Source organism: Botrytis fragariae, assembly GCF_013461495.1.
Source record: "Botrytis fragariae strain BVB16 chromosome Unknown tig00000045, whole genome shotgun sequence".
Classification (NCBI taxonomy): Eukaryota; Fungi; Ascomycota; class Leotiomycetes; order Helotiales; family Sclerotiniaceae; genus Botrytis; species Botrytis fragariae.
This window is the reverse complement of record NW_023500991.1, coordinates 2,673,224-2,698,370: the sequence shown is the minus strand read 5'-3', so window position 1 is coordinate 2,698,370 and position 25,147 is coordinate 2,673,224. Positions and strand designations below refer to the sequence as shown.

Below are 25,147 nucleotides of genomic sequence, written 5' to 3'. Positions count from 1 at the left end.
CAAGTCCTGTTGATCTCTATTATTTGAAGATATTAGAACTCATAATCTTAGAGTAGAATAACAATGATTGATTTAATAACATTTTAATGAAACTATTCAGAATTTCCTTTTTCCCTATTATGATATTGATTTAGTCTTTACATAGGTCTAGTCCAGTTTTGGGGTGATCGGCGATATACTGGATTATATGCAACCATGTAGATTCCGAATTTGTCGACTGAAGACAGCAGATGATCAGAAGGATTCATAGGTACTTATGTATAATTCCAATAATCTTTGCAGCTGAGCGTTGTAGTACATAGAATTCTGAAATCTGGGGTCGATAGGATCAGAGGCTGAGACCCATACATACTTGACATTATGAAAGTATCTACAACCTCAAAATAAGAGCTTTCAAGTCTAGACATGACATACTAATATAAGGTACATCTGACAAAAAGGTAAGCATCATCAGCACCAGATAGATTATCACTTTGCAAAATCTTGGGACTGACTTGTGGTGATTGGATAATGCAACGCTTCAGATTTGTAGCGAGAATGAGTTTGATGTTCCCGTTTTGAGTTGTGTAACTAGTATGTCTCACTGCATGGTTTATTCAAGGGACATCATGGCTCAGTCGATTTGAATTTGCATTCAATAACTCTTTGCGAAAGTGATGAATTTCTCGGATATATTTCTGTCTCAAGCTGAAAACAGACATGACGTGTAAAGATCGAGGGAGTACAGTAGTATATCTAAGAGTATTTTGATATAAACATATCGTCTCACGTTTTCTATCCGTCTCTTTGTTTCTTACTGCTGTGGACTGTGGTTATATTTGTGCTCTTGAACTGATCACTGGATTATAGAATGGGGCAGCGAATAGCGATGTACCCATAGTACAGAAAATGAGTCCAACAATGTTACACAATATAGGCTAAGCCAGATGCGATGGTATTGGTCCCATCTCATCTACTAATATAGGCGACCTTCTAAGGAATTCTAAACCCCCACAAGTGGTAGACAGGGCCGAAAGGACAAAGAAGTAAGAGAAAAGTGCGAAGATGATAAAATTGGGACAGAATGGAATACACACCTGTACCCTTAATCACGCGAGCCACGTACCTTTCACATTCGCTTATGGAGACCACAGAACTCCAAATACAGCGTCAATCTCGACAAAGTATCAACAATGTAAGCTATGTCCAAGAAAATGTAATGGGGAGTTTTGGCAATGCATTCGGCAATGAGATTGAGTAACAAATGGAAATTGCCACATACATCATACCTTCACATCTTCTCCGCGACACATCCAAGCAAAGTGGTTCTTGGAAACGAAAGAATAGACGACGAAAGAAAAGATGCGATATGCTACGAGGCAGTTTCTGAAAATTGTACAATTTTGATACATTCGTGAGTTCCCCACGGCTGAGCGTAAGAGCAAGATGGAGACTATTGAAATTAAACTTGAGTAGAGGTATGGGGTGTAGCTGGAATATCGAGGCGAAATCTTTTATAGGTAGAAGACCTTACAGCGTGAACTCTCCTGCGTATGAGCCCTGTATGCGGCATACGATCGAAAGCCCACCCCAAAGGCGAATAATCATTGGCGCTCGAAGGGTAATTTGAAGGTAATTTGAAGTGCTTATTATATTTTTCTCGTCCCTCTTCCCACATTTGCTGGTAAAAGGCTTTCTCATCGTATAGCGCAGGATCCTCAATATCAAGACCAAATGTGTTGATCCCAGTCTTCTGAACAAAATCCCTCCACATGTATGGGCCACTGCTAACCCATGGATCTGGGTTGAAGCCAATAGTAGCAGCGATGTGCATAAAATCTTCCTTTATGATCCTTCTACCCCAACCATTAAGACAGGATGAAGGCCACCAATGAGTTAATGGGTCCCATCTGGTTTCTGTCAACAACGATTGGAAAGGAACAGTGATTATGGCGCTTGTTTGAACAAATTGTCGTACTGAATTCGAAGAATTCGAACAAGGGGTTTTGTATAGCCGTACAATTTTTATATTGTGCTCGAGCCGTGGAGGTAAGTCGTGGTTGCCTCTCTGTTGTATTTCGAAGTGTTTGGTATCGAACCAGTCCAATCCGAGATATCGACACTCATCTTTATGTTGGGAGTAAGATCTAACTATTGCTACAGCAACTGAAGCTTCATTAACTCCTTTCATATCAACTGCCAAAACCACGACAGGATGGCCAGCCATGCCAATATTGCCATATTTTTCGAGTTCTGCGCGGGCCCGGGGGTCCAGCTTGCTTACACCAGGAAGAAACAGAAGACAGCCAGGCGCAATATCCCAAAGCGGCACAGGGGTACTTAGCAGGCGCAAAGGTTGAAACTTTTTGGGGTCATAGTATGGGCTGAATATTTTGTTCCATACTTTCGATTTCTGCCATTCCCTTACGGGAACGTAGTTTGTATCTGTAGACGTAAAGTTCGATTCTTTATCTTTCCTCAAGCTCCTCAAGGAGTATTCAGATATCCCTGGGGCCACCGCATCTCTGCCAGTAGAATATGGCGATCTCGGCACATATTGAAAAGCGTTCCTGGAGTTTCTCAGGATAAACGGTACGCAATGGCCAATATTTGTAAATGGGGCTCTTCTTCGAATGAAGGACCTTTGAACAAGAGTTCGGGTCATTGGTGAGCCTTCAATATGATTATGGTAGATACGATGAACATGTATATTAGGAGGATATATAAGTTACGCATAAAACTTGTTCAGGTTTTAAGGATGGGATCGCATAGGACGAAGGTGTTTAAAAACATGGTCAAGGATTGGCCTAGAGAGGGTTCTGTATAAGGACATATGTTATAGGAGGAAACATTATGAGGTTAGAGGAGCTTACCAGAGAATTGTAGAATCACTGCGGCCGAGGAAGATTCATGGGAATATCGTTGATGGTTTTGACAAGAGTAAAGACGAATAAATAAATTAGATGATTTGTAATCAATTTGGAATTCAATCATACGATAAGCGTGATGACAATAACAACGATATTTCCTATGCCATAGTATACATAAGATATATAAGATAATTACAGGGCGACGACGACCATTCATTCTCGTTATACTGTGATATTCGAATATTGAGTGAGTAATGTATGTGATGTCTATTCGATTCACTTATCAAACTTCAGAAAATGTTTGAGCAAAACTAGGTGTGATCTCCTGAATAAGTTCAATTGCATGGTATCTCAAGTCTATAAATTCTTTTCCTTCCAGCCAGAATTAAAGAAATCTATCCCTGCCAACGTAGCAGTAGCAAAGTACTTCCCTGATTCCTATTCTCTTTCCTCGACGGTGTCATCCCCCTTTGTTTCATCTTCCATTCACAAGGTACTGGTTCCATTTCTGAGCCCCTCAGTCGAACACCTTGTTCATAGCTTGATGCGCCAATTCCACACCCAAGAATGTTGCCGCGTTAGCAGGCACAGCTCTTGCCAATGCTGGTCCAAATCCAGGGAAGAACGCCTTGAATCCTCCATTTCTATATAATCCTTTTATAACACCCCCAACGGTTGGTTTGCCATCCATAGTCTGTAGCCTCGATTTGACTGTATCAATTGGGAAGACCGGAATCCACATTGCTACACCTGCGCATGCTCCCGCTCCAGTGATTGCCAATAAACTCAAGTCCTTTCCTGGTTTTCCGGTGATAGGGTCTATAGGAGTTAGACGACGCTTAATGTATTCGTAAGTTGCGAAATATGCAGCACTTCCAGGTCCATCTCTTGCTAGTGTAGCAGCTGATCCTCGGAAGACTGATTTGATACCACCTTCTTTATAAAGCTGCTTCACGACATCAACACCACCATTGTATTTTGGCTTTTCCCCAGGCGCGAGATCTTTTTGACCTTGGATTTGTAGGAGGACCTTAACACGTTCAAATGGAGCGGTAATGATAGTTTGTGGAATGGCAGAGAAGAAACCAGCTGTACTGATTTGAGCGATTGTGAGGGGTTCATGAGGGGCAGTGGAGGTAAAGTTGCGCACAAGGTTCTTGCCAACATCGAAACCCCAGAAAGATACGGCGACTATTGAGTAGAAAGATTAGTTGTGTGGTCAAGGAACTTCGAAATTGAAGCAAAGAAAAGAATCATCAATATCAGAGGAAGGAAAAAGAGAAAACATACACATAGGAGTGACACCCACCAGCGGCGCACTCACACCCGCATATAAACCCCTCGCAAGACCATCCTTCGCGACAGATTTCGTAACCACATCAATAGCACCTTTATAGACCCCTCTTTCCGCAGTTTGTAAACGAACTTTGACCAAATCAAATGGATGACCGACAACAACTGCACAAACACCACCGAAACCTCCAGCAGCCAGCGACCGTAATCCTGCGAATGATTTTTGAACAACAATTTCGGCGTCTTGCTTTAATTCGGCTTTAGATTCAGGGACGTGGGGCAGATGAGGGTTGATGGTGTCAATCTTTTGATTTATTTGAGCTCCTGGAGAGGTAGAAGAAGTGGGAGACATGGTTGGGAGAGGGTGAGGAAGGAAACTTTGAGGGATTGTGAGAAAATCTATCTGCGAAAGGAATGTTTATTGGAGGGGAATGTTATGAATGAAGCTTGTGATCGTCAAGAGAGAGCTATACCGGTACCGCGCTTTCAATATTTAAGCCGAGGCAGGCCAAAATCAAGCCAAAATCAAGTTGGTCGGTCATCGGCATAAAATATTACCGAGTTTCGGATAGGAGGGAAATTCGGGGCAGTGGAAAGATGTATCTTTGTCCAACATTTTTCGTGTTGTGGTACCTACATATCAGAATTTGATATGCTGTGTTGTATTCTTGAGGATGTAGTCTGATGTTGTCGGAGAATTTGAGGGATGGTAGAAAGGGTCATATGATAGCATGACGATTCTGATATACGAGCATGATAATGAGAATGAAGAAAAGTATTGGATATCATCTTGTGTTGTAATCCGGATATATTCGTGGTCTTACTGCCCAAGACCACCCTTAAGAAATGCTTTGCAGGTATTCATCAAATTTATGAAAGTATGATGGACACATGGTAGAAGTCTCGGTGACGATGAAGTTGAAAAGATATTTTTGGAAGGAGGCATTAAATTCAATTAGACGTTTTGGTTTAGACGATGACCCCTGAACCATCCCACACAAGTTCGAGACAAGATCCTAACCTTGTATCAGATTCCCAACTAAGATACCCTTGGTAAGCCCTATGAGAGAGCCAATGACGCTCTTTTGATGCATTTCCAAAGTATGAATACTTTGCAGGTATGATATTACCTTCCAGCGAAGCACAAAACAAGGTTGGAGCTTGATTGTCATCCATTTATTCTTCACCAGCCGAACAACAAACAACAGCAACGGGAGCTAAGATGATATGTACTATTTTCTATTCGGGTAGTCAGTCATCTTACATTTACACCTTAGCTGTCGTGATGATGTTAGGTCTTTTGGACAATTCAAGCTGCCTTTGCTGCCAATGGTTGGGGATTTCCCCTCCAAACGTAACCCCTCTCTCCCCTCCATCAGCGTTAGACATACAGACGTACTTGTCTACCTAAGAGTTTGGAGGTCATTTTGGAACTACTAGACACCACAAATTGCTCTTCTATTTAGTGACAATTCTTATTGATCAATTAAGTTTTTCTTAATCCGAACTTTTCATAACAATACATTTTGCCAACGTCTAATCACAGCCTTAGTAGTAATACGTGTACGGCAGCAGATGAAGGGATGATCGCTCGAGGGGAGAAGGCCGGCATTGGGCTGCACCCCAGTTCCCGGTGAAGTACCAAAGCACTGCAAAGGTAACTTGGGTAAAGCGAGAGCGCCTAAAGAAACATCATTCATTGATTTGACTCCACTCAAAAACAACACATTATTTGCTCTTACTTCTCTCACCTCCTTTCAACCACTTAGTATTCAGTTCAACGTTAAACTACGCATGAATTAACAGTCATTCGTGCTATACAACCATGTTTTATATATTCCAAGTGTTCAAATTGATATATATGCGAACTGGGGACATGGTAAAGAGGTAAGATTAATAGTAAGGCAGCTCTCTAATATCATTATTTCTTGGACGTCAATCGTCTCAAGTGTTCATCTTTAAGTTTATTTCGTTCGTTCTACCATTTGTTTAATTTTTCCAATGCCAGTTAATCTTCAACCTTCTGCTGGTACTTCTGGTAGTCTCAGGAAAGAAAAATCACGAGGAGAGGGTACAAGAAGAATGCCGACTAATTCGCGACCTCCCCTATCGCATCGGATACGGGCATCATTCGAAGGAAAGAAATCCCAGGATTCTACCAGTTCCAAACATGCGAGCTTCTCCGGTAGTAGTCCAACAGATCCGGAACTTCTCCGACGGATAATCGATGAAGCTATTTCTGGAGAGGTCTTCCAGGCTGGACTTGCTTCACATATAGCCAAATTGCTCAAGCCCGAGATCAAAACGGCTTTGGACACAATTGAGCCAGTTGTTAATGCAGTTCTACAACATGAGCTACTCTTGAAGAGGACCAACAATAGCGTGGACCATGTTTTGTTGAAGTTGGAGTCAATGGCAGATGAAGAGGGATCAATAACTCCAGGCCAAGCAAGACTTAGTATCCACGGCGCCTTATCTTCACACCCGGTAGCAGACGAGGGGCCACTGCCCATACCAGATAATTCGGCTTCTGGGACTGGTACACCTGTTTCATTTTCCAATCAGGAATCAAGACCTGCCTTCAACCGAGGCCTCACATATACAGCCGGAAAACTAACTGAAATATCGGACTCGTTGGACTTGAATAATCATAAACTAGGGAAAGTGGTAGAAGGAATAGCGGAGATAAATAATTTATTGTCATCGAACGAACGCTTGGATAGTTTGAAAGAAAGCTCAGACAAGAATGATACCAAGACTTCAGTGATCCAAACGCAAATAGATCAATTGCAGGAAAATGTTAGGGTAGTCATCACTCGAATTGGTCCGGATCTAGGAATAAAGGTAAAGGCGATCAATGATCATCTGACTGGAGAAACGCCCATTCAAGAGACGAGAGCTGTGGCTTCCAATGGTAGTGGGGGCGATGTTGAGCTTCTTCAAGCCATTTCTTCTCAATTAGAAGCTTTGAAGGATAGCCTGGAAATAGGAACTTCGTCACATAATGATAACTTGGGACTATTGAAGGAACAAATCAATGCTTTACAGTTAACACTCGACGCCCAGAAAGAGATATTGGGGGAGATCAAGGAAGCAGAAAACAGCGCTGAAATTTTGGCCGGTATACAAAAATCAAACGAGTCACATGAGACACATGCCACAATTTTGAGAGAGCTCAAAGAGAGAAATACACAACCTGTGGAAGTATCGACCCAACCAGCTCCCACGTCAGCAGATGCGGAAACACTTCAAACGATCTTGACGGAAGTACAGAAATCTAACGAGGCCCATGAGAAGCATACGGCCGCGCTCGAGAGTATCAAGGAATCGGACGCAAGTGCAGCCATATTAGCGGAGGTTCAAAAGTCGAACGACTCGCATGTCCTTCATGCATCTGCTCTAGGAAGCCTCAAAAGTATCACTCCGCCACCAGAACAAACCACCGCAATCGATCTAGGACCCTTTGAATCAAAGATGGACAGCTTGATAGAAACAAGCACAGCAATTCTCGCGGAAGTTCAAAAATCGAACGAGTCACATGTTTCACACACAGCTGCATTAGAAAATATCAAGGCCCTACCAAATCCACCTTCCGAATCTCCAACTGCAAGTGCAAGTGTTGATTTGGGAGGCTTGGAGAAGGATATAGGAACTGTTATCGAAAAGTTAGATGTGCACGCTGCTATTCTGGAAGAAATCAAAACGAGGGATGTTTCTGGATCCGGAGGAATTGACGCTAGTGCTTTTGATAACCATTTTGGCTCCATTACTACTTCCTTGGAGGCGCATACGGCGGCATTGGATGAGATTAAGTCGAGAGACCTAGCACCTGCTGATTTCAGTCCAATCGTCTCGGTGCTTGAAGCTCACACTGCAACTTTGGAAGATATCAAATCGAGAGCTATAGGAGGTGATCCAGATTTCAGTCCAATAACCGCCCTGTTGGAATCTCACACTGCAACCTTGGAGGATATTAAATCGAGAGATTTAACGCCTGCTGATGATGGTCCAATCATCTCAATGCTTGAAACCCATGCGGCAACGCTGGAAGAGATCAAATCAAAAAATGCAGGAGGCAGTCCAGATTTCAGTCCAATAACTGCCTTGCTAGAAGCTCATACTACAACCTTGGATGAAATCAGATCGAAAGATTTACCATCTACTGATTTCAGTCCAATAACTACCTTGTTAGAAGCTCATACTATAACGTTGGAGGATATCAAGGCTAAGGACACTACAAACAGCGTTGATTTAAGTTCAATCACTTCAACTCTGGATGCTCACCGTGCAGTTTTAAATGAGATTGTATCAAAGGATGTCCAGTCTAGTGGTGTGCCCGTATCAATTAATATGGATGCCTTCGATACACATTTCGGCTCAATCAACGGTATATTAGCAGCACAAACAGCCGCATTGGACGATATCAAGTCCAAAGATGGCCCCTCCAATGATTCTACATCTGCAGAAAATACCATCGAAATCCTCGACAAACACTTTGGTTCGATCACTCACATGTTGGAAGCACACACCGCAGCATTGGAAGAAATCAAGGCAAAGGATTTCACACCTACCACAGGACAAACGGAGCTGAACACAGCAGCGTTTGATGATCACTTTGGTTCTTTGACACGCATGCTAGACTCACACACAGAAGCTTTGGATGAAATCAGATCAAAGAACAATGATTCAGCTCCGCCTTCAACATCAAGAGATAATGTGGGCCTCGATTCATTTGAACCACATTTTACGGCGATTAAGAGTGCACTTGATGCTCACATCGGTTTGCTGCAAGAGATAAAGTCCGAGGCCCTTGCCAAAAATGATATGGATGCAATGGTAGTAGATAATTTGCTGGAACCACATATCATAGCTATCAAGAGTACTTTGAGTGCACATACAGACATTTTGGATGAGCTCAAATCCAATATTTCTACTAATACCACGAATCCTTCCGAAATTGCCAACGATTCATTACCTAAGATATTGAATACCCTTAATCGCCACACCAATCTACTCACAGAAATCAAGAACGCGGATGTAAGTGATGAGATATTGACTGCATTGCATGAGTTACAAGAAGGTAATTCTGCAGCTTTCAGTACTTTGAAGGAATCGGATGTCAGTGATGAAATACTGACTGCGTTACATACTTGTAATGATTCACAAGAGAAGCTGGATAGATCACTGCTTGAACTCAAGACAGCAGTGAATATTTCTATTTCATCTGAACAAGACGGGAACAAATCAATTGATCACGTTGAAGCAGTCAAAGAATCTATTGCTGCTGTAGATTTTAGTGGATTGGAGACTCAGATTAGTGCGGTCATTGCGACGCTTGAAAGCCAAAACGTGGTTTTAGGAGAGATCAAAGATACTACTAATGCTGGAATGGAAGCACACGGCTTGCATATCACAACTCTGGGTGAGATTAAGGATGCAGCTAATGCCTCAAATGATTCTCACACGGCACATGCTGCAGTTCTTGGAGACATAAAAGATGCAGCTCATGCTTCAAACGAATCCCATGGCACCCACACTTCTACATTGGGAGTCATCAGAGATGCAGCAGCCTCCTTGAGCACTGCACACGCCACGCAAATTGCTACTTTTGTCGAACTCAAGCATGCAATAAACGCCTCTAATGAATCTCATAATACTCACACCAGCACACTAGCAGAGATTCGAGATGCAGCTGCCAACTCAAATGACGCAATTCTCACGCACACAGCTACTCTAAATGAACTCAAAGAAGCAATCGATGCATCGAATGACTCTCACACTTCTCACGCTGCTGCTTTGGAAGATCTGAAATCCATACATTCAACACAGTCGTCGCCAGATGCTACCTCTGAATCAACATCACCACCGGTGCTTGATACAAGTGCACTAGATACTCAGCTTTCAACCATTATCACAACTCTTGAATCCCAAAATTCCACCCTAGGAGAAATGAAAGATGCTCATGCCTCTCACACGACCACTTTGAGTGAGATCAAGGACTCAACGACAGCATCTAATGAGTCGCATACTTCGCTTGCAACAGTATTGAGCGAAATTAAAGATGCTCATGCCTCACATACAACAGCCTTGACTGAAATCAAGGACGGAACAACTGCATCTAATGATTCGCACACTTCACACACGACAATTTTGAATGAAATCAAGGAAGCAACAACGGTATCTAACGAGTCGCATACTTCGCACACGACTGTCTTGAGCGAAATTAAAGAAGCCATTACTCCTGTTAAAGGCATTAATGAGGCCATAAGTATACATACAGGTTTATTGGAAGGTCTGAAAGAAGACACCGGATCACAGCATAATGAATTGAAGAGTGATATTGACGGATTGAGGAAACTTGTAGATGAAAGTTCCATCAAACAAGAGGAAAGTCTGTCAAAACATGGGGATTTGATCAAGGGGCATGGAGACTTGGTTAAAGAAAATCATGATGGGTTGAAGGGAACGATTGCGGGACTTGCTTTGGGTGGAATTGCAGGGGTGGGGGTTATGAAGGCTATGGATGAAGTGGAAGATAAGGATGGTAAGGTAAGTGATGTTGTTGAACGGGATATAGAAACACCAGAAGCCTCAGTAGGTTGCCCACGTTCCTGTTGTTTCACGAGAAGATGGATGCTGATAAGACCCTACAGGCCGAAGATAAGTTTCTTGAGGAACAAACGCCAGTATTAGAACAAGAAGCGCCTGTAGTAAGTCATGGTGCTAATAGTGATTGAGATATCGTGAGATGCTAATATAAACCTCAGGTGGTGGAGGATGCAGCTCCAGAGCCTACAGAACAAAACCCGGAACCCCCAGTAAGTCACTACTTTTTGGAAAGCCAGATTGTATATTTTATTGACAATTTAGAAGGTCGAAGAACAATTTGTGTCAGAATCGGAAGCACAGTTGAAGCCCGAATTGTCTGTGAGTACATCATCAATTATATAATCCTGTGATGAGTATGTCGAAGTAGAGTATTCCACTAATAAAAACCTCAGACGGACGACGTAAGGACCGCCAGTGAGGAAACGCTAGTAGAACCAGAGCTAGAACCAGAAGCTGTTGTGTCAGATACTGAAAAGACGGTAAGTTATGATCAACGACTGTGTGTTTTATGGAAGCTCATCTGATATTTTATGTAGGTCGACGTCAATGAAGATCCAGACCCTACACCAGTAGACCAAGAACCAGAGCCAGAAGCTGTAAGATACCATGAACTTAATCTTCAAGCCAATCTCGTGAAATGAAAGATTTGTCATAAAGTAAGCAGCTAATTCCCGGTGATTCAGATTGAGAAGGAATTTCCAACCGAGGAACCGACATCCATCGAAGCGGAGGCTCCAACGCAGGAAGCTGTCATTGAAGAGCCGACTCCAACAGATGAAGAACCGGAACCAAATGTAAGACTCATATATCGTGGGGTGGTGGCGTGAACTAACAATACCTATAGACTATGGAAACAACGGAAGATACAGCAGCTATTGAGTCCGAACAGATTGGCAAAGATCTCTCTGGCGAAAAGACACTCCCTCAAGAGGAATCTGAGCCCATAGAAACCTCAGAGGATTCTGTAAATTTCCCTGTTACAAACATAATTGCCTATGTGACTAACCAATTTTTTTAGTCTGAACTCAACCAAGAAGTTGAACTTTCAGCGAGAAACGATAATGAGGAGCCCGAATCTCTTAAGAAGGAAGTAGAGATTGATGGTGTCACACCAAATTCAATTGAACGATCAGGTTTGGCTCAGGATACGTAAGTTACATCAGGATCCTTTTCGCATTGCATAGTACTAAGAAACTTAAAGTCCCGAAGACAAAGCGCCTCAGGTAAACGATGCAGAAGAAGAGCCAATGTAAGTAAAAATGATTCTTGAATTTTCACAAAACATAATTGAGGGGAATTGACCTAAAGATTTGTCGATGTAGACCTGAAGAGGGCGATGCCACAGAACTATCCAGGGGCAAATTGGAAGCCGAAGGAGGACTTGTCGTTGAGGAGATACCTGGTGAGAAAGAGATTGTTGCGGTGGAAGGGTAAGTTTTTTTTCGTATGATTTTGGTCATTAGTAATGATTGCCGACCGGAAGAGTCTTTCTCTGAATATACAGTGGGATATTAGAGGAGGTGGGCTAACACAAATCATCATAGGTCTGAGGAGGAAGCATTTGGTGAGAGCGAGAGAGCTGAAATACAGCAAAATGAAGATGTAGGCGATGATGATTCGAAGTAAGTTGATTGTTTGAGGATAAAGTGGGAGCTAGGTACAAGATTCTAACGCACTTTAAGATTCACTGAAGAGATAGCGCCTGTTCTACAGGAGTCAGATCAAAACTTGACTGCCGACTTGCAACAGACAACCCTGGCGGAAGAAGAAGAAAAGCTCTCCGAAATCAAGGAATCTAGTGAGCCAAGTTTGGAGGAAATGCTCATCGAAACCCCCATACCAGAAGTCTTGAGTGATGCCCCTCCGGCACACTCGGAGGAAACTTATCCTCTGGAAACAAACGAACCTGTTCCGGAGTCTGAGCAGGCTAACTTACCTGGTTCCGCCGATCCGCCCGTCGAAAACGAAGAAACACCCGTTCTTACAGATCACGATGTTGAGGCACTTACTCAAGTACCCGAAGCAAGTGATGAAGCACCCGCGGATAGCGTAGAAATTTCTACAGAGTCTGAAGTAATTGAGCAGTCCGAAGAAGAGAAAACGGTTGATGAAGAAGGGGAGATTGAAAAATTGGCTGAAGAACATCCGGTGGACAGTAATGAAGTCAATTTGGAAAAGGAAGATTTGGAACCTAAGGATGAGAATCTTCCCACCGAAGACGTGGAGAGTGCTATTGACACGTCGAAAGAGGATAAGTCTTCGGAATCGGCTGCGGACACAGAGACACCCCTTCTAGATTCAAACGATATGAATGAGGTTCTTGCCGAGATTGATGCGAAGGATTGGGAAACGGAAGTTGTGGAGCCTATCAATAAAGAGACACCGGACCAGGCGGAGGAAAATGTCGAGTCCTCTCATGATCAAAGCAATCCCGACGCTCCTATCGAAACCGAGATACCCGTTTCGGATATGAACGACCAAGATGAAGAGCCTGTCGAAATTGAGGTGAAAGACTTGGAAGTGGAAGATGGGGAACCTCATAGCGAGAAAGTACCCGAACAAGCTGTAGAGAACCTTTCACAAACCGTGCAGACAGAAAACGATTCCGAGCTGGTTGTCGAAACAGAGGAGCCTGTAATTGATTTAAACTCTCATGATCAACATCCCATTGAAAGCGAGCAAGAATCAGTGGAAGTTCCTGCTACGAAAAATGCCACTGATGGTGTCTTCAGCGAGCCCACAGAAGCCGTTGAGTTCCCACATGAAGAGAGCATCCCACAATTACCTGTTGAGACTGAAGAAAACACTCCCGAGTTGAACGCTCAAGACGAACCTCTAATTGACAGCGAAGAAGCCCCCGAGGAACATGAAAAATTGGAAAATTTCACTCCATCTGTCGACAATGGAGAAAAGACTCTTGAGCCAGACAGCCAGGAATTCAGCACTGAGAATGCACCTCTCGAGATTGAAGAGACACCAATCGAAGTTTCTCAAGAACAAAGTCCAGATTCAACTATTAAAACCGAGATAACAGCAATTGAGTCAAGTAATCAAGCGCAAATTCCAGTCGAGAGTGAAGAGAAGTCCGTGGAACCTGCTGTTAGTGAACCGGAAGCTGCAGGTATGGAAATTGAAGAGCCACAAGCGGGCGACGAAGCTCAAGTCACTAAAATATTGCCGCAAGAAATTGCTGAAGAGCCGGTGGTCGAGGATCAAAGTCCTGTTAAGCCAGAATCGAGAGATGAAGCTCAGGATGTTACTGATGACTATGAACCAGAAAAACAACATGCTGTTGAGATACCGATTGAAGGATCAGTCACTGAGAGCCTAGCTTATTTCCCCACCGAAGAGGAAAGCGTCGAAGACAGTGCGCCAGTAGAGAGCAATCTTGAGCCAGAAGTTGTAAATGAGAATGTCTCTGGTGAGTTCGGATCAAGCGAAGAAGAGCAGATTGTAGCCAACGATGGAGACGAGCCTCTATCAACTGAAAGGGAAATACTTGACAGTCACCACGAAGAATCGGTCTCTGGAAACGAACCAACATCCGAGAGTGTGATTCATGAAACTTCTGAAGATATCAGAGATGCAGAAAAACCAACAGAAATCGATGAACAGGTTGCCGAGAAACCCAGCCAAGATCCAGTTCTTGAAAGCCAGCCAAAATCAGAGTCAGTTGTCTATGAAGATCCTGAAGATATCAAAGCCCGTGAGGAAATTGCTGCCTTGAACGCGGAGATGGCTAGAATTTTAGCTGAGGCTGAGGAGGAGGAAAGAAGAAATGCTCCTGTGGAGACGGAAACAATTCACGAGAATCAACCAAAGGAACTAGATGTTGAACAAGATGCCGAAGAACCAACTCATGTCACGGAAGCACAACCACCAGTCCAAGACCAGGAAACTCCTAGAGACCGAATTGAGGATGAACAATTCCAGGCTGATGTTACTGAGCCGGAGGAAGAGCAAAAGGTTCCTGTGACTGACGAGGAGCTTTCAAACGACACTAGCCCGGAAGAAAATCTAGAAAGGCATGTAGTATCATCTAACGACCTCGAAGAGGATGCTATTCCTGCAGAATCGGAGATTCATGAGGTAGAGTCTACCAATATCTTGCCCGCAGACGAGTTGTATCACGTCGACGAAAATACCTCAGCCACCCACGAAGATGCTATCGAAAGTCAGAGCCAGATTGCCGAGGATGAAAATGTACAAGAAGACCATCCGGTAATCCCTTCCGAGGATGAGAAAACAGATCTTGAAATTCCGTCAATAGCCGAGCAGCCTGAAAATAAAATCTACAGCAACGAAAGTGCACCTGACCAAGTTGCAGCTTCATCTAGAGAAGAGGAACGGGTATTAGACATAGAATCACTACCTTACGAAGCTCACATGGAACCCGAGACGGAAAGCTTCGAGAAAACACAGTTGAGTGACCATGTTGCACCTTCGTTGGACATTAGGGAAGATGAATCTTTGCCTATTCAACTTGAATCAGAATCAGTTCTTAGAGAGGTAATATCAGAGGAACCAAGACTGGAAGGAGAAATCAACCCTGGGCAGTATTTCGTGAAATCTGAACAGGAAAACCCGAGAGACGTAATGAGACTCGAAGACTATCCTGCCGAAGAAAGTTCGCTCTCCAAGTTAGATTCCATTAGCGAAAGCACCCACGATGTGGAAAGTGGAGGTGAGGAAATAGAGAATGGAAGTCCCTTAGTGGAGCATCTCGAGATTGTTGAATCAGAACCAATTTCGGAAGAAAACCCAAAAGACATCGATTCCAAAGTTGACGAGAATGCTCACTCCGTGGAGCGTGAAGTCGACCAAGAAAATGTTGAAGATCACAAGGAATTAGGAGCTGATCTTGTGGTCCCTGAAAGTCCTAAATCTGAAACGACCGATGATAACGAATGGGATGAACCATATGATACTCCGGATGACAAACTACAAGGATTAAAGCCTTCAGCAGAATTTCAATCAACTGCATCAAATCACGGAGGAGCTCCAGCCATCGAAGAAACCCAGCATGATAGCGAGTCAACCCAAGACGAAATCGCTTCCGAGATTCCTCTCACAAGCCCATCAGTCCAGGAAAAGCAAGCTATCCTAGAGAAGGACTATCCCGCTATCCAAAGCTTCCCAGCTCAACATGAGAGTTATCAATCCTTCGATGATTTTTTCCCAATCGAGAATGAAGCTGTTCGAAACAGCTTCCATGTTTCAAATGAAGATGAGCTAGAGTTCGCGGAAGAGCCAGACTCTAGAGAAGCTCCAGTTATGTCTGATAACGAACACATATCGGGGAACAAATTTGCCACCGGAGTCAAGGATGACTTACAACCTGAAGATACCGAATCCATCTATTCCCAAGAAAATGAGCCAGCGATCACTGCAGAACACCACAGGCTAGAGAGAGATGATTTTTTTGACCCGAGAGCCACTACCAGTCAATACGTGGCTGCCGAGCAACTAGAACCAGAACAAGAGTCAGAACCTAGCCACATCATTACCGGAACTGACTCAACTCACGAGGCCCAGTTCAGTCAGCCTGAAATTTCAGCGGAGCAAAGATACACAGGCTATGACTACGACTATGACTATGAAGAGCCAGCTCTAAATACACAAACTTACTCCGACTCGGAAGATGACATGGAGTCATCTCAACCGGAACCAGCAACTTTACGCTATGAATCAAGGGGCTCTTACCCCTTACAAGGAACCAGCTTTAGTAGATCTATACCACAACCAAGATATTCAAGCCATGAAGAAGTTTCTCACGATACACGTACCTTCAACGAGCAAGATGACAGCCAGCATTTGAGATCAATGCCTACATACTCTAGCCCAAGCTATTCTCAAAAATACCTTTCAGAGTCCTATCCAACTCAAGAAGTTCACTACAACGAGCCTGAGCCCCAACAAGATCAGCCGATAACGCCCACATATCAATCGTCACATCAAGATACCATTCCGGAAACTCCATCAACAGCTTTAATGACAAAAATATCCACCGAAACATTTCCTACATATGACGAATCGCGACCTGTTTCCCGAGGTATGAATCTCGGGTTGCCAATCAGAGGAGCAGAACGTGTTGATACAATCCGCGAAAGCCCTGAGCCGAGATATCCTTCATACAATGAACCAATGCGGTCTCCCGCACAATCACGGTTACCAATCGCGAGCCAAAGATCTTCAGATAGTATGAGTAGAAGCTACAGTCCTGAAATGAAAAAACAGAGTAGTTATTCTAGATATGGACATGATGAGCCTGGGCTAGGAAAATCTCTGGGTTCTTCACAGGGATTTAATTTTGGTCTCTCCCCGACTAAGATTCCGGGTTCTGTTGGGAGATCAATCAGAGTTCCAGATGTTAGAAATGAGCATCCAGCGAGAGAGTCTCAACATGAAGTTCCAGAAGAAAGAAATGAAAAGATGAGTAGTAACGTGAGGAATTTGTTGAGTCGATTTGAAAGTGGTGAATCCTCATCCTCAACACCTTCTCAACAAGAAGGTTTCAATATCCCGACATATCAAGACCGTTTCGGCACTTCTCTTCCTCGACCTGCTGACAATAGATCGATTGAAAAACAGCCTCAATACGAACAACAAAGTCAGTTCGAGGCTGTAACACCACTTGATAATGATAGATTCGATATTCTGAGTGAAGAAAGTAGTCCAGTTCAAACACCGCTTGAAGAGAGGGAACTACAGCTCGAGAGCGGAGAAAGCAGTGCGGCACAAACGCCATTGGAAGGAGAATTTAGACTCGATGAGGGGACAGGTGGAAATGTCAATGCAGGAGTACCGAAGAAGAGGAGAAGTAAGAAGGGGAAGAAGAAGGGCAATGGAGGCGGAGGTGGAGGTCAAGCTTGAGTAGGAGAGAATATGGGATTGGAAAGTGTGAGATGCGGTTGGAATGAAATAAGCAATGAACAATGAAGGATGATTGATGCTTGATGGTGATGAAAAGGTTGGATGAGCGTCGGGAACTGCATGAATTTTTGATGATTTTGGTGGGTTTGGTTTCGGGAAACAAGAAGAGATATGGAGTTACGTAGGAGGTTTTACATGGTGTTCATAGCAATGCTATCTAATAGTCAAGTTTGAGTTTTTCAAAGAAAAAGCCTCAACAAACATTCGTTTGTTTTTCCCCAGTGTGAAAAAAAGCCTTGTGAAAGCAAAGACTCAGAAAAGTCATTTACGTCACACTTTTCTCTCATTATGCAATGACTTGGCTTCGTGTTTAAGCCATAAACTATCAAAATTTGACTGTATTATGATTTCTTCATTAGTTTGAGTTAGAGGTGAATAACATTCTTCGAATGTTAGGAGAAGAACGTCTGTAATGCTTAGACTAAATTGTAAGAATATATAGATATCAGCTATGGAGAACGGGATGAACACTTGATATATCTTACGTCGTAGTAATAGGTGCAATATATTGATCGAAAACCTAGATATCGCCTCCCTGATATCTGCACTAGATTTGTACATCTAGGAACAATACACTGGAGTTGTTTGAAAGTTCATTCATAATATTAGAACAATCTTAGAGTTTCAAGACATACCATCTCAAATATTTAGAATGAATAGCTAAGATCCCTCAGTCTATACTGGAAACTTTGAAATTGTAGTCACATGGAGTATGCGATGAGTTCTATCAATCTTCAAAGTGAGGGAAAGAACATACATAACAAACTTTCATGATTTCTGAATAGAAGCCAAACAAGTAGATTATGTCGTACAGGAAATAAGAGATGAGTATCTTCAGTTTGTAAATGAAAGCGAACATTGGAGATACCTGATTAGATGTCATCAGATGGGTGCTTGTGGTTGTTTAGTTATATCGATACCTCTCATTACGGACATTCCATCGATGTCAGATACAAATTATAGATAGCACGCTCACCAAACAGCCATTCACTAATAAAAAATATTAAAATCATAACAGTGAATTATTAATTAAGCCATAGAATGGCAGAAATACATTCACTAAAGCATCATCCTACTCAACCAGACTGACCCATTCCTTTACTAAACCCTAAAGAAACAAGAAGCAACAACCAGCCGATAATTATCAGCTGAGTACTTCATAAGCCCTGATCTGGAATTAAACCGTTACATAATGTCGTCCCATTGTTGTAATCCATCACTCATTTAATGACAAAAACTAAAGAATACCCCTTCTAGCAGCAAAAACAAATGCTCCAACAATAGCAGCAATCGAGCCAGCAACGAAGCATATAATGACAATTACGAAGATCTATAAGACACATAGAATTAGCAATAAACAAAGAAGTGGCAGCAAGGCCATAGATGATGAGAACTTACGACGAGGTAGGGACGCTCAGCTCTGCGAAGGCTAGCACTCTCCAAGTCTCCATCGTCGCTGGCAATAGACGCATCTGCGTGATCGTCGAGACGTTGATCAAGTGTTGCTGACGGATTGGGGCCAGTATATTCGATACCTGTTGCAGCTGGAGCAGGACCAAGACTAATGACGGGCGAAGCAGGGAAGAGGTTGGAGGGAGCGGTGCACTCATGATCATGATTGATAAGAGCTGAGCAATTGCTAATAACGCTCTCTGGAAGACCGAGAGAAGACGCATCAGCCTCATCGTATACAATCCACTCGTCCGAAACGTTGAGGTAGCCGTTTAGAACATTCGAGACCCATTCGCGATCTGAAGCAGTGCTACTACCAAAAGTGGGTGCGCGCGTGAGTCTTGCAGAGGTACCCTCACAGCGAAAGGCAGCAAGGTCACCTTCCGATCCCCAGCTTCTAAGGCTTGGCTCTCGAGGAGCAGGACGAACTAAGTGGCCAAAGACCGGGTGCCAGCTTGCCCTAGCACGATCTTCTTCGATGGAGCTATCTCCGCTTTGTTGAGATTGAGGAACAGCTTTGATGCATGTCGCATCGGGTTGACGAAAGTTGAGAATTCCACGCCAAACTTCGGTCTCCGCAGTGTCATGTGCGAGATTGTAGTAAGCAAGATCGGAGACACGTAGTCGACTTTGCTGAGGAATGCCCTTGAAGGAGTGGAATTGTGCAATAAGAGTTGCACACCGAGCTTCCATTTCCAAGGGGGGAAGGAAGGTTTGGATGCAGAATGTTGGGTCATCTTGGAGTTTGTCAACTTCGAGATATCCTGCAGGAAGGGTTGAGCTGTAGTGAGCCGACTTTAACTATAATAAAACATCGAAAGTTAGTATAGGACTCTCCAGTAAGGGAAAAGAATAGTTGAATTCTTGGATTGGTTTCTAAAATTCACTTACGAATTGCTCCCACTGAGCAACAGCACCAGAATTCTTATAATCATCATGGATTTGAATCGACTGTTGTTCCTCCTTGTTTGGAACTATTGTCTCTTCTTCCTCCATGGTTACTTCGACTATGTCCATGTTATTTGCTGTCGATCTATCTTATTGATCAATGGATGGGAGAAAGGTGTAAATGTTCGAAGTTGTTTTGTTGAAAAGTAGAAGAAGAAGAAGAAGAAGAAGAAGAAGAAGAAGCTGAGTCGAGACTGCTATGGGAAGAGGATGGCTTCGGAACGGAATAATTGTTCGTGACGCGACGCGACAGCTTCACCTTCGGATAGACCAGTATCTTCCTGGTCCATCTTCGGATCAGAAGAGTAAAGATTGCAAAGGAAAGTGAAAGGAATTCGAAAGGAAATTCCTCTTGGATTGAGATTTTGTAGTCCTACAGTGTAATTCTTGAATGAACCCATTGAGAGGTGTCAATTTTCAATTCATAACATAAACATATCACACCTCTTACAATCTTCTGCTTGTGTTTGATGCAGGAAGTATGTATATAATGGAAGATATTGAAGGACCAGAAGAAGATATCTTGTGAGGAACAGATGCTGATAATAAATAGTTGTAGAAGGAATAATGATAATGAACTGGAGGGAATGTCTTTTATAGACAGAATTCATCCAATTAACATGATCTTGAATTTTGTGGTATTCACTAACAATATCTACCTCCAGAACATGAGTGGAATAACCTTTAAGCATTCCTCGCCATTGTCAACTTTTGCAATGTACAATATGTATATTGCTGAATAGCCAATTCTGCCGATGAGGGTTAATATAAGTGAGAGAAAATAGATATGTACTACATAGAGTAGGTTGCTCAATGTATTCCTTTTTCGTGTTTCTGAGTCACCAGATTTGATATCAAACATAATTACTGCCACGAGCACAATAAGGATCAGAGTTGCCCACAATTCTTTTTTCTGCGAGTCCTTGACATTGAGAGTGATGTGAAAGAGACTTGTTGACCTTGTGTATTGGTGGTTGGCATAGCCTTGATATCATGGACACCTGACAACCTATGCTTGACAGATCCCGAGAAACCACCCAGAAATCTTTCCAAACAAGGAACTCCGCATCATAGGCGCAGAGCCCAAACAAGATAATGTTCACTCCAAACGCCTTCTTATCCATCATGTCCCGCAAGTCAACTCCATTCCACCCTCGTCCCTTTTCCTCCCCAGCCCCGACTTTATTATTCTTAAAACGCCTAGAAGTGAAAATATAGCAAATTGCGCCTTTCCCATATAGAGAAGAAACACACTGTGCCAATCACTGCGCAAATGAGTAGCGTCACCGCAGACTATAAATGTGATTCTGGTTAGAAGACGAGAGTATGCCATGGCTTAAAAATGAGACTTACACCGCTGAGGTCCGAGTCTTCAAGGAATGATGGACACATTGTAGAATTCATCGTGAAATAAAGAGCAAGCGCTGTGCTTAGTGTGAACGCGGTCGCGAGGAGGAGATCGATATGTTGTTTTGTGAGGGATTGTGATAGCTCTGTGTTTGTGAAGCTTTTGCGGAGAATGAAGTGCTATGTTGGCTTTCTGTTACGGTATGCTTATCGTGAGGGTCTACCGCTGTGGCAGTATTGGTAGTTGAAAAATACGGCTGCCAAATTTCATGAATAACGGCTCTCGAAGTGCCTACGAGACCAGAGACCAGTGGATAAGAGACTCAGCTAAAGATCGCACTTGACGCTGTGGCGGCACAATGAGACCTTCTGACTAATTATTTGTGACGATGGTAAACAACGAAACGAAAAGACAAGATTGGGGAAAATTTGTTGAGAGGGTGAGATGAAACAATTGAGTAGTGAATACGGCTTGGTATCATAAGAAATTATTTTGACCTTCGGCCATCATCAACATCACATCTTTCACATTGCCTCTTAAACCCACTCTCATAGCATACTGGAAAATCACAGGTTTCAAAGCTTTGAGAAAAAGTGTTTGGAGTGATGAACCAAATAACAAAGTTGTGGTTCAACAAAGACCCTTCGTATTGAAACCCTTTGCTGTGTGGCCTTCCAAGCACTATCCCAAAGGTACACACACTTGACTTGATTTCCATAGGACCTCTTGAATATTCTCCTATCTGAATCCTAAAAGATTTTTTATTAATAACACTTAAAAATGCCATTGTGCAATTGATATTGCAAAGAAAATATTCACCGTTCCTGGGCCGTCGATTCACTGCACAAGCTTTGTATAACAGTGAGTATGATATCGCTATACCCAGTACCATCAAGAGATAAAATCAGCCCCTAATCATTCATCGCTTTTCACTGTTTGAAATGGAGAAACGAATCGGTTTCTGTCACTTCAGGAAACGCAGTGTCGTCGTTGTACTACGAACCACGTGATACCGATGTGACTTCTTTACGTGCTAGATATTTCCCAAAGCAATCACCAAATAAATGGACATTCTTGAAACATTTGCAGATCCCGTTGTATCCGTGGTATGTTATGAAAGCCTGCAATCACGTCAAACGTATTACTACCCTTGCGGGGGATGTTCCCAAAATGCTTGATGTCATTGGTCAATCAGTGTGCGGAAGCGAAATATGGCGAGATGGCTGCAGCCATCACACAATATTTCGGAACTCCATCCAGGGATAAGTGCAAAGCATATAGATATCAATGCATGACCGCATTCAAAAACATTTGACTTCGCATTCTGATAACAGCGTCAAGGTTGATTTTTCGTATAATAATTAATGGACCACGCGAAGATAGCACGAAACTTTGTCAAAACTATTTTCCTGTTATAATTTGAATGTGGGATTGGATTCACTTTGATCTGGAAGCATACAAACGTAACATGGGCTTAAAGTTTGAAAGAGTTGCTGTGATCGGTGCGGGTGTCAGTGGACTAGCGGCTGCGAGACATCTCATAGATTATGGACTTGACGTGACGATCTTTGAACGATCCTCAAAACCCGGAGGCGTTTGGTGAGTTAGATTTCTATACCTAGTTCTTTTTAAAGCCCGCGAGTAAAAGACTGAAATTAATACGAGAAGCTAGGGCATATGATGAAAGAAAGCCGCTTGAATACAGATATCCATCAGTTTTACCATCAGTTGCAGGCCTCTACTCAGAGGCGGATTCAGATTGCGAGGATGCTACGTCGCAATCAGAATTTTCTCGGGAAGAAATACTCAAATTGAAGCACGCACCACCAGGTCCTGCATATTTTGGTCTGACAACAAACATCTCAACTAAACTCCAAGAAATGAAAGACCACCCGTGGAAGGAGGGTACAGGTGATTTCGTCAATGTGAAGGTTGTTGGTGAATATCTGAACGATTATGCCAAAAGATTTCACCTAGAACGTTTCCTCAAGTACAATACAAAAGTCGAAACGATCAAGAAAGTAAATGGGAGATGGATTGTGAGATCAAAGCTGCTGAACAGAACTCAAGACGGAAATGTGGAGTTCTTGGAACATGAAGAGGTAAATTGCCGCGTGGGCATCTGCAAGCGAATACTGACTCGTTGCAGGCATTTGACAAAATAGTTGTGGCAAGTGGACATTATCACGCCAACAGAGTGCCTGATATCAAAGGATTGAAGGAATGGAAGAGAAATTATCCTGGAAGAGTTATGCACTCAAAAGCATACAGGAGACCTCAAGAACTCGCAGGCCAGGTAAGTAATAGCACTCAATAGCACTACTATTAACTGACTTTTGTGAGAACGTTCTTTTAATTGGGGGAGTGTATCCTCGACAGACATTGCTAGAGAGATCAACGGCGTAGCCAAGACAGTTTATCAATCCACCCGAGGTGGTCAATTTGACCTTCCACTTAGTTTTTTACCTCCAAGCGCGAAGAGAGTTGGAGAATGCGTGTCTTTTGAGTTCGAGACGAGTAATGAAGGCCGAGGGGTCGCTCACTTGAAAGATGGGACAACGCTCAGTGATATTGATAAAGTAATAATTTGCACAGGATATCATATTTCGTATCCGTTTCTGCATCCGTATCATAACGATTTGATATCCCCGGCCGAAGCAAATGAAACGGTCCTTGTAACTGACGGAACGCAAGTCCACAATCTTCACAAAGACATATTCTATATACCAGATCCAACACTTGCATTTGTCGGTACAGCATATTACGTGTCGACCTTTTCCTTGTTCGAGTTCCAAGCCATTACACTCGCGGCTGTATTCGCTGGCAAAGCATACTTACCACGCGAGGAAGAAATGAGAAAAGAATATAGATTTAGGGTAATAGAAAAGGGGTTCGGGAGAGCTTTTCATGCTTTAAATGAAGGACGAGAACCTGAGTATGTTCGTGAATTGGTAGATTGGATCAACGCAGATGCTGCGTCGAGTGGAGGACAGAAAGTAGAAGGTCATTCCGAGGAATGGTTGAAAGAAGATGAAATCAAGATGGGAAAACTCCGTGATAGGTTCGAAAAGAGGAAACAAGAGGAGAAGCAAGAAGAAAGTCCTCGGATATATAATCTCTGGAGCGAAGGGAAATTTCCTAATTCCGAATTTAATTTGTTTAATGGCAGTGGGAACAACAGAGGATTAGAGGAGCAGACAGTCGGATGAGAGGGCAATTATCTTCAAGATACCCTCAATATATGAAGCATGGTTGTGGTAACAAGTAGAGATGTTCAGAGTTGAAGCGAACAGTTAACAGTACATCATTACTCACTGTGTACCGTGATAAATTCGATTGATTTATCCAGAACAAGCAAATCGTTCAATCTCTACCCACGATATATGTCGTCTGATGTTTGCGATTCTCCATGCCATACCTGTGAAAAGAGTAATAGGCAAGTTGCTATACTTTTCAGACGATTGTTTATGATATCCGTAGCACGATGAGCGACGAATTGCGACGATTGAATCCAAAAACGCACCATATATTCATCCTTTTAAACAAGTGAATGGTTAATTCATGCTCACATATATAAGTGGAAATACCACGGTAGATAGAGATCATGATGGTACTGCTGCTGCTGCTGCTGCTGATGGCTGTGTGAAGTGAAAGCATATGTATGTTGTCTGAGAGGTGAGACGGAATGAAATGAGTTGAGCGGTTGGATGTGAAA

At 42.9% G+C, this 25,147-nt stretch overlaps 5 protein-coding genes across 5 annotated transcripts; 2 read left to right on the top strand and 3 right to left on the bottom strand.

Annotated features, from left to right (window-relative positions):
- Positions 1-1,441: 1,441 nt before the first annotated feature.
- Positions 1,442-2,644, bottom strand: Bfra_003994 (uncharacterized protein; the record flags this gene model as incomplete). Its single annotated transcript, XM_037334400.1, has 1 exon — positions 1,442-2,644. The coding sequence occupies one exon, from the start codon at positions 2,642-2,644 to the stop codon at positions 1,442-1,444; it is 1,203 nt and encodes a 400-aa protein (XP_037194487.1).
- Positions 2,645-3,366: 722 nt separating this feature from the next.
- On the bottom strand, positions 3,367-4,494 carry Bfra_003993 (putative carnitine acyl carnitine carrier protein; the record flags this gene model as incomplete). The annotated part of the gene is made up of 2 exons (XM_037334399.1): positions 3,367-4,040; positions 4,140-4,494. The coding sequence occupies 2 exons, from the start codon at positions 4,492-4,494 to the stop codon at positions 3,367-3,369; spliced, it is 1,029 nt and encodes a 342-aa protein (XP_037194486.1).
- A 1,649-nt stretch (positions 4,495-6,143) lies between these two features.
- Positions 6,144-17,624, top strand: Bfra_003992 (uncharacterized protein; the record flags this gene model as incomplete). Its single annotated transcript, XM_037334398.1, has 13 exons — positions 6,144-10,736; positions 10,796-10,852; positions 10,910-10,960; positions 11,013-11,069; positions 11,144-11,230; positions 11,288-11,347; positions 11,435-11,545; positions 11,596-11,715; positions 11,770-11,900; positions 11,953-12,000; positions 12,074-12,181; positions 12,296-12,373; positions 12,434-17,624. 13 exons carry the CDS (start codon positions 6,144-6,146, stop codon positions 17,622-17,624), a joined length of 10,692 nt encoding a protein of 3,563 aa, XP_037194485.1.
- Positions 17,625-18,921: 1,297 nt separating this feature from the next.
- Positions 18,922-20,153, bottom strand: Bfra_003991 (uncharacterized protein; the record flags this gene model as incomplete). The annotated part of the gene is made up of 3 exons (XM_037334397.1): positions 18,922-19,014; positions 19,083-19,937; positions 20,028-20,153. The coding sequence occupies 3 exons, from the start codon at positions 20,151-20,153 to the stop codon at positions 18,922-18,924; spliced, it is 1,074 nt and encodes a 357-aa protein (XP_037194484.1).
- A 2,343-nt stretch (positions 20,154-22,496) lies between these two features.
- Positions 22,497-24,641, top strand: Bfra_003990 (putative fad dependent protein; the record flags this gene model as incomplete). Its single annotated transcript, XM_037334396.1, has 5 exons — positions 22,497-22,538; positions 22,913-23,031; positions 23,105-23,534; positions 23,582-23,732; positions 23,776-24,641. 5 exons carry the CDS (start codon positions 22,497-22,499, stop codon positions 24,639-24,641), a joined length of 1,608 nt encoding a protein of 535 aa, XP_037194483.1.
- Positions 24,642-25,147: the final 506 nt, after the last annotated feature.